This window comes from Astatotilapia calliptera, chromosome 10 (assembly GCF_900246225.1).
Source record: "Astatotilapia calliptera chromosome 10, fAstCal1.2, whole genome shotgun sequence".
Taxonomy (NCBI): domain Eukaryota; kingdom Metazoa; phylum Chordata; class Actinopteri; order Cichliformes; family Cichlidae; genus Astatotilapia; species Astatotilapia calliptera.
This window is the reverse complement of record NC_039311.1, coordinates 20,197,410-20,213,574: the sequence shown is the minus strand read 5'-3', so window position 1 is coordinate 20,213,574 and position 16,165 is coordinate 20,197,410. Positions and strand designations below refer to the sequence as shown.

General features: G+C 49.1%; 1 protein-coding gene across 2 annotated transcripts in view; it reads right to left on the bottom strand.

Annotated features, from left to right (window-relative positions):
* nsg2 (neuronal vesicle trafficking associated 2) overlaps positions 1 to 16,165 on the bottom strand; it is a 59,392-nt gene that overhangs the window by 32,899 nt on the left and 10,328 nt on the right. For both annotated transcript variants that reach the window (XM_026181697.1, XM_026181696.1), the window contains exon 3: positions 6,313 to 6,423. In XM_026181697.1, the coding sequence (XP_026037482.1) occupies positions 6,313 to 6,423 (111 nt within the window). The remainder of the gene's footprint in view (positions 1 to 6,312; positions 6,424 to 16,165) is intronic.

The window sequence follows — 16,165 nt, the reverse complement described above, 5'->3', positions numbered from 1 at the left end:
CAGGGTGCCGCCGGTGCATCGAGCCACCTGGGGGGCTCTTCAACTGGTGGGGGAGATTGTCACATCTTGCAGGAGCTTTCCTCTCCTCAGGAGCTCCCTCTGCAGGAGGGGGAGATACAGGAGAGGTGGAGGAAGATCTCAGCCTGGGTGTTTATTGTCTTATGTAGTCTGGAAGATGAGTGGATGGTGGGGTGGGTGCAGTTTTCTCTGTGGTGGGGTTGGGTGGACTGTCCCGGGCTCTGTGGGGCCGGGCGGCACTCCTGCACTGGGCCCCGGTCTGGATGGGCCTGGGCCCCCTTTCCCTGGCGGGTCGCGGAGTGTGGGGGTGCCTACTGGGGTCAGCGGGGGAGCTGGCCCCAGGGAGGGGTCACTTGCCCCTCCCTTCCTTCCCTCCCCATCTCCAGCTGCCTCCCTCTTCCCGCTCCACCACAACCACCCACACATGCAGGGCCTTGGAGTAGGGGTATGTCACCAGGGTGCAGAGGAGGCTACCCCCCCCCCCCCCCCCCTGTCCCCTTCTGGCTGCCTCTGCCTCAATTTTATCCCACAACTTAGACATTCACATTACTCACACTCTCATTACACATACATATAGGATCTTGGGGGTGGGCACGATACACGGAGTCCAAAGTACCATCAGGGTGTACACCCCACCCCTGGCATCGTTGCCCACCTCTCAATTTTAAATACACATAGACATTGAGGGCTAGCAGGAGGGACCATGCGCTTACCTGCTGCTCTCTGGCAGGTAGCTCCAAGCCCTCCTGGGTTTTAAATGCACCTTAAAACACACATGCATCAACACTACAATGAGCGGGTGGAGGGAGGTTTGGAGTCTTCTCTCACCCCCATTCTCTGCGACCTGCTGGAGCAGGGGGGCTAGGAGGAGGAGTTGGCCGTCCAACTGCGGTCTGGAGTGTGGAGCCTTCCTGCTGCTACGGAGTGGGGGCGGTCTGCCTCCCCCCACCGCAGGGAAAAGGGAAACACCACCTGGGTCTGGGTGCAGTTCCCCCCTCCAGGGGCGGGGGCACCTAGACCCGGTTTGTAGAGTACGCTTGGGGAGTGTGATCGTGTGTACAACGTCTCTTTATGTCTGTCTCCACGTTGGTTGAGTGTGGAGTAAGTGCATATGAGAGCATGAGGGTGGGAATGGATGTTTGTATCTGTGTGTGCCTGTATGTCTGTGTCTATATGTCAGGTTGGGTGTCAGGCGCCACCTCTCTGGGGACATCTCAGGCCCTCCAAGGTTTGGAGGCCTATCTCCCCCTACCACCACTTCCCCTGCCAGTGGCGGACCCCCTCAGACATCGGTGCGTTGGTGGTTCTTTGTGTCCGGGGATGGGCGTCCAGGTACACACCGGCTCACTCCTTGGCGGCCGCTTATCGGGGCCTGGAGCCTGGGGCTCGCTCGGGCCACTTCGGAGGTGGGGTGCCCCCGGCCTCTCGGCCTGGGGCTCGGTCACTCAGGCGCAGCTGGCTGCCGGCGGAGCTCACGGGCGCGTCACTGCAACTCCCCCTGGCTTCTGCTCCGCGGCTGCTGAGTGAGCCCTCATCTGGGACTCTCCTCAGCTCTTTCCGGGACAGTGGCGCAGCTGCCCCTCTGTTGGTCTTCCTTGGTCTCTTGTGTTCTGGGGGCCTCTGGATGTCTGGAGTTTTGATCTCCTCCACACCTGCTTCATGCCCTGGAGGACGGGGCTGTGGCCCCCCCACACCCTCTAGCAGATTATTACATGAAGGAACCTTTTAAAAAACAAAAAACAAGCGCGTCCATGCTCACAGGTGTACACACGGGTGATCACACCCATAAACTACACCCTTTTTGGCTCCTACCTCAAAGCACACTGTGTTCTGTTGATCTTATGTGCTGCACAATAATGTTTAACATTTAGTATTTACTGTCATATTCCCATATATCATTGTGATGTTGTTTATTCTATTACTCTTGTTCTCTTCTGCTTGCTTTCTTTTTTCTTTCTCAGCAGGTGACCCAGGTGATTGATATATGCATTTTTTTTTCTCTGCCCGTTCTGTTGGTTTTTGTCTTTTGCCCTTCTCCCCCGTCCCTCTTCTCAGCTGTTTCTCTTTCCCTCTTTCTTTCTCCCCTTCTTTCCCCCAGTCAAGTCTGTCCCGTATTCAGTGAGTGAAAATAAAATAAACAATAAAAGGTGAATCAAATGGACCATTACGGCAAGGCTGGGATGGTCAGTTTGGTAAAGTAAATCCGTTGGGCATCTTTCTTTGCCTTTAGACAACAATTCTGAGGGCAAAAGAGCCAAACGGGACAGGCCAAAAAAAAAAAAAAAAAAAAAAAAAAAAAAAAAAAAAGAACAGATATCCCCTCCCTCTTCTTGTCTCAGCGTTTGAACTACTCCAAGGGGCGACTATCTTCTCCAAACTCGATCTCCGTAATGCATACCACCTGGTTCGTGTTCGTGAGGGGGATGAATGGAAGACGGCGTTTAGCACCCATTTGGGGCACTTCGAATATCTGGTCATGCCATTCGGACTCACCAACGCCCCCGCTGTCTTCCAAGCAATGGTTAATGATGTGCTGCGTGACTTTCTTAATCATTTTGTGTTTGTCTATTTAGACGACATTCTCATCTTCTCTAAGACTCGAGCCGAACATGTGAAACAGGTGCGACTGGTGCTGCAGCGTCTGCTGGAAAATCGACTTATCGTCAAGGGTGAGAAATGCCAGTTTCATGTTCAGTCTGTGCCGTTTTTGGGGTTTATTGTGGAGGAGGGGCGGCTACGAGCCGATCCTGCTAAGGTGAAGGCAGTGGTGGAGTGGCCCGAACCCAAGACGCGTCGAGAACTGCAAAGGTTTATTGGGTTCGCCAACTTTTACAGGAGGTTCATCAGGAACTTTAGCCAGGTGGTTTCTCCCCTCACACAACTCACTTCTCCCAAACTGCCCTTTCTATGGTCTAGTTCCGCGCAGCAGGCATTTGCTCGTTTGAAACAACTGTTTTCCTCTGCTCCCATTTTGATCCAGGCTTACCTCACCCGACCATTTGTGGTGGAAGTGGACGCATCGGATTCGGGGGTGGGGGCCGTTCTCTCCCAGCAGGTGGGTGGCAAGCTGCATCCATGTGCCTACTTCTCTCGACGGCTGACCCAAGCGGAACAGAATTACGACGTGGGCGATCGGGAGCTCCTCGCCATCAAGCTGGCCCTGGAGGAATGGAGGCACTGGTTGGAGGGAAGTGAACACCCCGTTGTGGTTTGGACGGACCATAAGAACTTGGCGTATATCCAGGCAGCTAAGCGTCTTAACGCACGTCAAGCCAGGTGGGCCCTGTTCTTTACACGTTTCAATATCACTAGAACCTACAGACCAGGATCACGCAACACGAAACCCGATGCTCTCTCATGCCAATTTGCACCACACACGGATGACGGAGAGAAGCAGAGACCCATTCTGCCCGCCACATGCATCGTGGGAGCTATCACGTGGGAGATCGAGAGGATGGTTAAAGAGGCCCAGCAACAGGAGCCGGACCCAGGGACGGGCCCTGACGGACGACTGTTCGTCCCCACAACGGTCCGGGGCAAGGTTATACACTGGGCCCATACAGCAAAGTTCTCCTGCCACCCTGGTAAGAACCGCACCGTGAGTTTCCTGCGACGTTTGTTTTGGTGGCCCTCTCTTCTCAGGGATGTTCGGGACTACGTTGCGGCCTGCCCTACCTGCGCTCGCAATAAGACCCCCAGTGCCCCCCAGGCCGGTCTCTTGCACCCTCTGCCAGTCCCCAAGCGCCCCTGGTCGCATGTTGCTTTGGATTTTGTCACTGGTCTACCGTCGTCATCAGGTAACACGACCATACTAACTGTTGTAGATCGTTTTTCCAAGGCGGCGCACTTTGTGGCGTTGCCCAAACTTCCGACTGCCTTAGAGACGGCTCGGCTCCTTACCGAGCATGTTTTTCGGTTACATGGGATTCCGCAAGACATTGTTTCTGATCGGGGCCCCCAGTTTACTTCCCGGGTCTGGAGGGCGTTTTGTTCAGGACTAGGGGCCCGTGTGAGTTTGTCTTCAGGTTTTCATCCTCAGACGAACGGTCAGGCGGAGAGGGCGAATCAGGAGTTGGAAACCATGTTACGCTGTGTGGTTTCCTCGAACCAATCCACCTGGAGTGACCAGTTGGCTTGGATTGAGTACGCCCACAATTCCAGCACGTCAGCGGCCACTGGTGTGTCTCCGTTTGAAGCGTCGCTGGGGTACCAGCCACCATTACTTGCCATCACTGAAGGTGAGCTGGCCGTTCCCTCTGTTCAGCATCATATGAGACGCTGCAGGCGGGCGTGGCGCGCCACCAGGGCGGCTCTGTTGAGGACGACGGCGCAGAATAAGAGGTTGGCCGATCGTCGCCGCACTCCGGCCCCTGCCTATCGTGTTGGACAGCAGGTGTGGCTCTCTTCCAGGTATATTCCCTTACGAACTGAATCCAAGAAGTTGGCCCCGCGTTTTATTGGGCCCTTTTCGATCCAAGCTGTGTTGAATCCGGTGCCTGTTCGTTTGGCCCTTCCTCGCAACATGAGGATTCATAATGTGTTTCATGTTTCCCAGGTGAAACCGGTCCGGACCAGCCCTTTGTGCCCGCCTTCCAGGCCCCCGCCGCCCGTCCGGGTTGTTGCCGGCGCTCCTGCTTATGCCATCACGTGGATTATGGATGCCAGGCGTCGCGGTAGGGGCTTCCAGTTTTTGGTGGATTGGGAGGGGTATGGTCCGGAAGAGCGTGCTTGGGTGCCGCGGTCTGCGATTCTGGATGATGCTATGGTGAAGGAATTCCGCCGCCGGCACCCTGACAAATTTGGTCGGTCGCCGGGAGGCTCCCGTTAATGGGGGGGTACTGTCATGGCTAGACGGTCCTCACTGATCGTCTTGCCAATTTGTTGTGGTGTTTGTGTGTACTGTGTCGTGTTCTCCTCTCCATCCTGTGCATGTGTTTTTCTGCTGGAACATGTACTTCCGGAAGCCGTGGCACGGAACGGCAGTTGACCGGAGGGGAGTGTCCTGAGCTAGAATCATCGCACCTGTGCAGAATTACCTTGCCAGCTCAGACCTATTTAACGGGGCGGTTGAGTCACAACCAACGCTGGAACGTTGAACTAAACCGGGTAGCGTAGTCGTGATCAGCATACTCGGTTTGTGAAGGAGAGAACGTTTTCGTTACTGTGCGTGTGTTTTTTCTCATCTGCCTCCAGGATTCAGGGATTGGAGGAGGAGCCGGAATAAAGAGACTTTCCAGCAGTATAAGATACAAAAAATAATCAACCAAACACAAATGTCCTTACTTTTTGTGCTAAGTTTATAATTATTCCACAATTAGAGTGTCTGTAAACATCCCTTAGTTTGGTTTGGTGGTGCAATGCCCTGCAGGAAGAGACACTTTTCCAAAAATAATCCAGAAGTGCCTACTCTGCAAAGACAATAAATGACATACGAATGCTTTAAAGCAGCGGTCCCCAACCTTTTTTGCGCCATGGACCACGGAGTTTAATGTCCGACAATATCTTCACAGACCGGCCATTAAGGTGTCGCAGATAAATACAACTAAATAAAATAATATGACCAAGACATATGGTGGTATTTTGCAAATATAATAATAAACGCAAATTCACCAAATACTAGTATTGGCAAAGATTAATGACAGAACAGGGATTGCATCGTGTTACTACTGTAAACTTCCCCAGGACAGCTAACCTGACTAACTTTATTGTCCTGGAACATTTGTGTGTTTGTGTAGTGGTTGCTAGGCAGAGTTACAGCTATACAAGCAAGAAATAAATGACTATCCTGAGTGTTGTGAATAGCACGGATGCAACTGTGGCTAAATCAATTTCATGTTAATGTACTGTATGAAGCCTGTATAGCTTGTTGCATGATACACACAATTTCTTTTTAAACTCTGGCTTATAGAACCTAACTTGTTATTTCAGTCACCGGGGAAGACTGTGAGTTTGCATGCCAGTGAGTGAGAAAGATTGTTATAGAAAGAGCAGGAGTCTCATGTCTGCATGAGCTGATCATAACCCAGATTCATTCATTTGTTTGTCTACTTCCTGAGTATTTACACTACAACTGCAGCTGCATTTCTAAATGTAACGAGCAGTTCAAACTGGTCACATGGATTTCATTTGGGTAGGCCAAAGGGGAACATGTTAGATGAATCAATATTCTTCATGCAATTATAGCTGCGATGATAAAGAACCCACCGGACACCCATTATTAGAATTGTTATTTCTGCATCACAGACCCCGAAGATAATTAAGCACACTGTGAGTTTCTATTATGTAAATTCTTACCTTAAGTCTCTCAGACACTCCATCAGTAAAACTGATGGTGAACTCCTCCACTTTGGGCACCTTCAGCCGCTTCTTCTCTGTCTGGTACTCAGTGCGAGTTTTCACCACCACCTGGAAGCAGAAGAAGAGTCGAAATTAAAGCAGTTAAATACTCAAAGATGCTGAAGGCAGCGAAGGATTGATGGGTATTACCGTGGAAGGGAAAGGTTAATTTACGTTTAGCGTGTTGCCACAAAGGTCTTACAAACTGCATTAAATGGCAGGAGGTTTCACCTGACAAAATCAGTTCATTCAGGTCAAGTGCAAAAAAAAGGTGACGGAGGAAACATGTTGGCTTAATAAAAACTGGGCCAAAGTGCAGAATCATCCTTGGTTAACAATCTGTATCAAAACATATCCACATTCAGTAGACTGTAATGTACATTATGAAATATTTTGTCCAGAAAAAATGTGCAATAGCCAGTAGGAAACATTCATTTACTAATATTCTGTTTGTTTCCCACTGCCTTCAAAATAAAAACCAATTGAAACCAGAAGCTCAGTAACATTGTAGCTGAATTCAAAGGTTAATGTAACGTGCAGAAAGAAAGTTGTGTTTTCTTACTAGTGGTTGGTTTTGTTGCACAAACTATTGAGAATTAAAGAAGTCAAGGAGACTTGAAAAGTCGAGGATCAATGCTATTAAATTAATGTCACTTCACTAAAATACGACCAACGCTGTAGGAGGAGTGGTGATGCCTTGACATAGCAAAAGTTCATCAGTCCTTTGGCCGCATGAGCAAACAGCTGACAGATGGCGTGAATATCATTGATCATCTAATTACAATGCAGTGTTGTACCTGTCTGTGGTCCTGAAAATCATCTGCATATTAACAGGACACGTAGCACCCCCTTCAATATTGCTGCAGACTGAAGCCTGATTCAGACTTCTGTGGGGAATCTTTGTAGAGTCTACAATGTAACCTCTGTAAGTGGTCGACGTTGTCTATGCTTGCGCAGGTTCGTTACATGTTCATTACCATGTGGTCATGTCCTGATGCTTCATACGTGGTGCCAGCCAACAGACAAAAATAAAATGCTGGGTCCTTACTGTTTGTTGTGGTCAGTTTTCTTTTTCTTTTAGGGGTAAAGATATTTGTCCCTCATTTTTTTTTCCACGTTTTTGTTCAGTCCCTCACATCCATTCTGATAGTTTCAGCAATCTCCCTCCAGGAATCTACAGACATTTGTGAGTCCTTATATTGATGCTGTGGTTTTTATTCCTTATACTGGGCTGATGATTGTTATTCTCTCACTGATAAATTCAAAAACTGTGGCGAGTAGTCAGAAATGCACATGAGGAATCAACTGTGCTGAACAGGCCAATCACAGTAGTTGGGGGCTGCGTTGATGCATCGTGCAGTTATTTCTCAGGAGGTGTGAGCAGGTTATGTTTTACGTTACGGCATAGATTCCCCACTGAAGCATAAATGGGATGTAAGCACTCCCCTCATGGCAACGTCACTCTCCAGCAGCAGCAGCCTCCACCAGAAGGAAAACTCACACCCAAAGTAAAGGACACAGGACCATTTATTGTCCAATATCCAGTTCCCATGTCTTAGCAGATCTGAGCTGTTTAAAGGCATGAGGAAGACCTACTCAATATTAGACAGGTAGTTTTAATGTTGTGGCTGGTCAGTGTAAAACACAAAATTCAGAAGCTCTTCCAAGATATTTTGACAGAGACATTTTCTTGGTCATAAAGTAACAAATCTTATGGTAATAACATTATAATATTGTGCTTAGCGCTTCCTCTACAAACAAATCCTATTCCTGTATAAAGATATGACAAAGAAGTCACCCCTCACCCCAAGTTATGTTTCCTCTGTAAAAGGCATAATTGTCATAGGAAGTTTGGACAAAGGCACATCTTTCTAACCAGCAGCAGGTTTAAGGGTTAGAAAATTCGATTCAGTTCAATTTTATTTATTCAGCACCAACACAACAGTCACCTCAATGCGCTTTATATTGTAAGCTAGATCCTACAATAATACATACAGAGAAAAACCCAACAATGATATGACTCCCTATGAGCAAGCACTTTGGTGATAGTGGGAAGGAAAAACTCCCTTTTAACAGGAAGAAACCTCCAGCAGAACCAGGCTCAGGGAGGGGCGGGGCCATCTGCTGTGACCAGTTGGGGTCAAGAGTGTCAGCTGATATTAGACAGTGTATGAGATTACAGCACATCAGTCAACTTTTCAATAATTATATTCTAAGGCAACAATGTTAGCTCTCTTATTTTGGCGCTGAATTAAACCTTGGATTTGGAAAGCTCATATCAGACACCTGTTACCGCTTACTAAGCTGTCTTGCTATTTTCTGCTGGCAGCTAGAGCAAAACAAAAGAAGCAAAAAACTGTCCCAGTAGTGTCAATTTTGCACTCCTCAAGCAAACAGGTTTGGAGCTGTAGTCCAAACACAGAGTCTTCAAAGCTCTGGTTTGCTTTCCGACTTCCAGTTGTGTTGTAGGAGGTCCACGTTCAAAACACGTGGGAGGAGAAAGCAGATGGGATTTCCTTAGTAACATAGGAATTACAGCTGAGCTTCTCTTGATGAAGATATCAACCCACGCACACTCAAACATAAAAACAGTTTGCATTGCAAGTCACACTTCTGCAGTAGTGTCTGGCTGCACGCACATGTATAAGCAGTTCTTAAGATTGTCTGGAGGCTATATTTGCACAGTCCCCTCTTGCTAGTTTTGATTCCTCTGTGGTGCTTTTTGTGGCCCTGGTGTAAATGAACAACAAAAGAGGTGCTTTTTACCAGGTTGCGTGCACTTCACCACTGCAATTACTAAAAAGACAAAGTGTCCCTACTGTTTTTGTGCGTTTCCTGTATACTAATGCACAGAAGACAGGGCAGGGAATAGAGTACAAATGACAGAGCAGAGGAGAGCTGGATGGAGAGGAAAAAAAAGAAGAACAATGTCTCAGTGTCCTTGAGGCTAATTGTGCTGCCTCTGAGCGGCTCTCCGTCACTTTGAGACAAAGCCAGAAACTGCTGCGCACACAAACTGGCTCCACTATATGAATAACAAAGCTGTCAGTTGGCTGTAGAAACCTCTTATCTAACAGTTGAAGGCCGCAGTAGGTGTACTGAATACTGCGCATTTGATTGGACCCCTGAGGCGCTGGTGCCCCAAGGCTTTCCGCGCAGTAACACCAGACGTCAGGCTTGCCATAGTTGTAACTAATGTCTCAATTTTGGCTCAACTTTCCCATTCTCCAACTCATTTCACAATAACATGCTCGCAGCCTCTAGGCTCAAACACACCAGCGCTTTATTTTGCTTCATTACTCTTTCCCCTTCTCTAAATCTCACTCCTTTATTTCATATTACCTAATGAAGTGGCCATCAGTCAACATTGCCTCATTTACACAGCTGTTAGCTGTCAGCCAGCTCGTAGATATCCCCTGAACAAAGTGGCACCATCTCTGATCAGACAGGTCTAAATGCTCTCTGGGAAACCTTAAATTTATGAACAGAAAACTCTTATTACTAACACTGGATGTAAATGTGTATAAATAATGCAGATGTGATATGAAGACTGAAAAAAAAGCAATTGCAGCTTGCATTATTATCATTGTGCATGAGCAGCCTTTTATTTCTTTATGTTAGTAGTATGATTGTGCACTTTTTTGGCAAAGCCTGCAGTGAAGTGTTTGCGATAGCAGTGAAAGTCAGGTAGGTGGCCAAAATTAAATATCTCAGCAAATATCAGATTTTCATGAAAGGCTGCTAAAGCTATTTTAGTTACCCAGCACATAAACCAATGTGGCTTTGGTGAAGCCTTGACTTTTTCTTTTTTTTCCATTTGAAGAAATAAATATGACAGCTATAAAGTGGAACACCGCAAAATGCTGTAGGGATGCTTATCAGAAGATCTTTCAACAAGCAAAGAACCATTCAGAGGTGGACTGTCCTGCTGCATAACCCAAGTGAACTTTAGCATCAGGGCACGAACTGATGATCAGACATTGTCCTTCAGGAGTTACTGGTAGAGAGTGGAATTAATGGTTTCATCACTTGCAACAAGACTTCCAGGTCCTGAAGTCTTTTTTGGTCAGCAGTGGTTTTTGCCTTGGATCTCTTCCATTTATGACATTTTTGCCCAGTCTCTTTCTTATATTAAACTAAGAACGCTGACCTTAACTGAGGCAAGTGAGGCCTTTTACATGACTTGATAGGCTGTTTTGGGAAGGTGTTCACTGTTCCAAGTTGTCTCCTTTTGTAGATAAAGGCTTTCACTATAGAGTCCCCTGAAACCCTTTCCAGAATAATAGAAGTCATTACTTTGTTTCTTTAAATCATAGTACGATCTGTTGCTCTTTTAGCCTATTTAAGGGATTTCTTGATTGAACAGGTCTGGCAATAATCAGAGTTGGACATGGCTCATAACATTGAACTGACAAGAGAGGGCAATTACTTTTTCCACATATGGCCAGGATTTTTTGTATTCACTCAGATTAACCTCTATTATTATTATTCTTTTATTATCTTAAACATTTAAGTGTGACTTAGAAATCAGGAAGGGGTCAAATATTTGGTACAGGTAGCTGGTACATGAAAAAACGTATTCAGTGGGAGATTACACAACCCATTTAGTCCCCTGTAGTTGTACTATTGTACTATTATTACTGTTCATGGTGGTACTTCTCTGTCTCAGCAGTGGTGCAGCACATCCTGCAGTTTTGGTAACATATTCCTGTAAGTGTGAAAACACAATTTTAATTTCCAGAATACCAGCGTTGCACGTTAACACCGTTTTATCTAAATTTTGAGTCTTATTTATCAGTTTGTATATAAAAAATATTTATTTTAGCTATTAATATTTCATTCCTTCTACTGCATCTGTGAATAAAATTTCAAATTAAACCACCCGTATTAAAAATACATCACCATGAGTTTTCTGTAGCTGCTTTAATATATCACTGGCAAGCGCTTCTACATCTGGAAGAGGCGGGTTAATGATTCCCCCACCTACATGGGTACAGCCTCTCCAGCAATTTCCTTTGAGAGTCTATTTACAGATATCAAATTAGTCATGTATATTTTATGTAAACATCCTGTTTCACTGTGACCTTTTAATACTTCTGTGTCTGACTCAAGAGTCACTTTTAGATCTGTAATATATCTCTGTGCAGTAAGCTGATGATTGCCTCACAATGTGACGATGGACACTTTGGTTGCCAACAGAATTTATAGATATGTGGGTTTTTTTGAAAACACACGTTTCTATATTTGAGTGAAGGAGCAAGTGATTGAATAAGGCATGAAGAAGTATATGAAGTGCATTTCAGAAAAGATGGCTTAAGCTCATCAATCTCAGCCTGCCATTCTCTCTTTGTGTCTCTCCATCGTTCCATCTCCAGTCACAGTATTTGTCATGGTCCTGCGACCATGACTCAGTGACTTTATGTTTATGTTCTTTATTGTTATTACTTTCATTATTATTCATGGCTGTTTTGGGATGGTTTGTGTTTTGGGATTTTAGACACTGGGTTCTGGGTTTGTGCTCCCTCTGTTGGTCCCTGGTGTTAGTGTTCCCCTGTCTCGTCAGGTTAATCAGGTCCAGCTGTTTCCCCCACCTGTGTGTGATTTCCCAGTGTCTCTTTGTGTACTTATAGTGTGTGATTTCCTCTGCTCCTCGTCGCGTCGTCTGTGTTCATACCCTGTGAAATCCCCTGCGTGCTCTCCCTGCTGTTCTCCCTTCATGTTCAGGTTTGCTATTTCTTTGTGTAGTTTCTCCCAGTTAGTTCATCCTTAGTTCTGTTTTACCATCCCCACTTTATATTTGATATTATCAATAAATCACCCTCACACCTGAATAAGTGCTGCGTTTTGGGTCCTCCTTCCACTCTCCACACGGCCGCTGCCCCGGACCGTGACAGTACGACGCGACCACGAAATGGACCCAGCAGCGCTTAATCCGTCCAGGGAGCTACGGGAGACGCTCATCGATGCCACACAGGAGCTGATCGACCTGTGGCTGGAAAGCCCGGGTGGCACGTCCCAGCGCGCTATAGAGAGGCGGCTACAGCGTCTGGTGACCGGTCTCCCATGGCTTCTGGACTCGCTCTGTTCGTGGGAGCGGGAGTTTCTCCTTTTGGACCTTGGACTTCACCCCCCGTCTGCATTTACTTTCGAGCAGCCCGAGGCGGTGAGTGAGCGGGATGCATTGGCTTCCCCAGATTCCAGGACTTTGTTTTCTGGGGCTATTCAGAGCGGGATGGGAGACTGTACGGGTCGCTTACCTACCTTCGTGGTAACGGATCCTTCCCAAGTGGGCGTGTACAAACCCTCTGCAAAACTGACAGACTGTGTCTCTGCCGCTCCTTCTGAGCCAGGACTTTTTCGCCATTCTCCGGCTCAGTTCTGTGTCCAGCCACAAGCTTCCCGGTCTGTAGCTCAACCGTTAGCCTCCCTAAGGGCACAATTACCTGTTCTGCCGCCGCTCCAGTTAGCCACTCAGCCACCACCACCGCTAGCATCGCTTCAACCCATAGTTTAGTTAATGGCTGAGTCACAATATTCACACTGTTTTTCCACCGCTGTTTCTAAGCAGGGAGATGAACTGTTTTACAACGGACCTGTTCCTCAAAAGCTGGCAACGTTAGAGACTGTTGCTCACTCCGGGGCTTCCCCAGAGGCTGGGTTACTGCCCTCAGCTTACTCTGGACCCCTGGAGGCCAAGATGCCAGCTGTGAACTGCACCGGGCTGTCACTGCCTGAGCAGGGTCAGTGCTCTGCGCAGCTGCAGCCCTCCGTACGTGCGCCAGAGGCCCACGTGCCTACTGGTTTTGTTTCACGTGCGCCAGAGGCCCACGTGCCTACTGGTTTTGTTTCATGTGTGCCAGAGGCCCACGTGCCTCCTAGTTTTGTTTTGTGTGTGCCGGGGGCCCCGGTGCCCGCTGGTTCTGCGGCTGTTTTCGCTGGGGGGCCCGAGGAGCCCGTCCAGCCTCCTGCTTCGCCTGCTGGGGGGCCCGGGGAGCCCGTCCAGCCTCCTGCTTCGCTAGCTGGGGGGCCCGGGGAGCCCGTCCACCCTCATGCCACACTGACTGCCACGTCGGCTGGGGGGCCCGGGGAGCCCGTCCAGCCTCCTGCTTCGCTAGCTGGGGGGGCCCGGGGAGCCCGTCCAGCCTCATGCCACACTGACTGCCACGTCGGCTGGGGGGCCCGAGGATCCCGTCCGGCCACCTGTGGCTGCTTCTCCACCTGTGGCTGCAGCGCCGCCTCCTGCAGTATCATCACCTGCAGCGCTACCACCTGCTACTGCCACGCCTCAGCCTGAAGCTTCAGCCTTGCCTGGTTCTGGTCCAGCTTCATCCGGCCCGGTTCCAGCTACAGCTTCGTCCTCGCCTGGCCCAGCTTCAGCTGCAGCTTCGTCCTCGCCCGGCCCAGCTTCAGCTACAGCTTCGTCCTCGCCCGGCCCGGCTTCAGCTACAGCTTCTTCATCGCCTGGTCCGGCTTCATCCTCGCCTGGCCCGGTTTCATCCACGCCTGGTCCGGCTTCATCCTCAGCTTCATCCTCGCCTGATTCTGGTCCAGCTTCATCCTCACCTGGCCCAGCTTCAGCTACAGCTTCGCCCGGCCCGGCTTCAGCTACAGCTTCTTCATCGCCTGGTCCGGTCTCATCCACGCCTGGTCCGGTTTCATCCACGCCTGGCCCGGTTTCATCCACGCCTGGCCCGCTTTCATCCACGCCTGGCCCGGTTTCATCTCCAGCTTCATCCACGCCTGGTCCAGCCTTCGTGTCTGCATCCTCGTCTGGTCCAGCCTTCGTGCCCGCATCCTCGGCCACAGCATCCTCATCTTCACCCACTGCGCCTGGTCCAGCCTCCGCTTCGGCATCCTCATCAGCCTCGCCTGGTCCAGCCTCCGTGTCTGCATCCTCATCAGCCTCGCCTGGTCCAGCCTCCGTGTCTGCATCCTCGTCTGGTCCAGCCTCCGTGTCTGCATCCTCGTCTGGTCCAGCCTCCGTGTCTGCATCCTCGTCTGGTCCAGCCTCCGTGTCTGCATCATCATCTCCGCCTGCTGCGGTCCCGGCTTCCGTGCCCTCAGCCTCGCCTGGCCCAGCCTCGTTTGGGTCTGGAGCTAAACGGCCGTTTTCTGGACCGCTGGCTAGGCTACTGGCCGGGCGCCATCACCTGAGCGGCCGCCGTTGCCTTCCGCACGGCCGGCCCCCGGACCCTCTTCGCCTGAGCGGCCGCCGTTGCCTTCCGCACGGCCGGCCCCCGGACCCTCTTCGCCTGAGCGGCCGCCGTTGCCTTCCGCACGGCCGGCCTCCTGAACCTTTTGTGCGCCTCCACGGCCTTCTTCGTGGCCGGCCTCCTGAACTGTCCCATCCTGGCCTCCTGTGTTATCGGGCCCCTGGCCGGCCACCTGAACTGTGTTTTGGACTCTGCTCCCCTGTGAGGTTTTTTTTGTTAACATTTGTTTGGGACTCTGGGGCCTCCGTCTTTGGTCTTGGCCCGGTCCCTCCGTCCTGGGCCCCCTGCCGCCCGCCCGGATCTGGTGGTGTGTTTCTGTGGCTGTCGGGGGCCAGCCCTTGAGGGGGGGGGGTACTGTCATGGTCCTGCGACCATGACTCAGTGACTTTATGTTTATGTTCTTTATTGTTATTACTTTCATTATTATTCATGGCTGTTTTGGGATGGTTTGTGTTTGGGATTTTAGACACTGGGTTCTGGGTTTGTGCTCCCTCTGTTGGTCCCTGGTGTTAGTGTTCCCCTGTCTCGTCAGGTTAATCAGGTCCAGCTGTTTCCCCCACCTGTGTGTGATTTCCCAGTGTCTCTTTGTGTACTTATAGTGTGTGATTTCCTCTGCTCCTCGTCGCGTCGTCTGTGTTCATACCCTGTGAAATCCCCTGCGTGCTCTCCCTGCTGTTCTCCCTTCATGTTCAGGTTTGCTATTTCTTTGTGTAGTTTCTCCCAGTTAGTTCATCCTTAGTTCTGTTTTACCATCCCCACTTTATATTTGATATTATCAATAAATCACCCTCACACCTGAATAAGTGCTGCGTTTTGAGTCCTCCTTCCACTCTCCACACGGCCGCTGCCCCGGACCGTGACAGTATTATTATTTTTTTCTTTTTTTCAGATTTGATATCCCCTGTGGAAAAGCTGTCAGAACATTTCTTCTTTGCCCATCTTCCCAGTATGTGAGACCTGTTATCGCAGTGAATGCTGTTTCGTTTTTCATCCCTAAGAACTGAGCTGTGGGAGAGAGTTGGTCTTTGGTGAAGTTTAGCGTGGAAAGCAGCTGTAGATACATTTTTGACACCTTTGATTCTTCGGGATTCCTTGTGATAAAAATAATTAATGAAAACCATTAAAAATAGAGAAGAACATTTGTACAACATGAGTTATAACAGGATGAACTGATGTTAAAATCAAGACAATTAATATTTAATTTAAATGACAGCAGACATTCACGTTGGCACATTTTTTATCTTAACTACCGTAATTGTCGGGCTATAAGCCGCTACTTTTTGCACAAGCTTTGAACCCTGCGGCTTTTAGTCAGGTGCGGCTTTTCTATGGATTGTCCATGATTTTTGTCATATCGTAAGACGATTTGTTTTGTTTGTTCCGCTGTTGTACGGCACTACGTTGCCTGGCGGAAGGATCGGGGTTCAAGAGTGGTATGTTAGTCACATGTCCGTCCGCCAGGCAACGTAGTGCCGTACGAAGTAGCGCGAAAAACAAACTTCAAAGTAGCGCTACGCGTTCAGCGGGAGTCGTGGATGATGAGCGGCGATAAACTTGCGAAAAGCAAGTTATGCTCAACTCCACCGGTGGATTCTGAC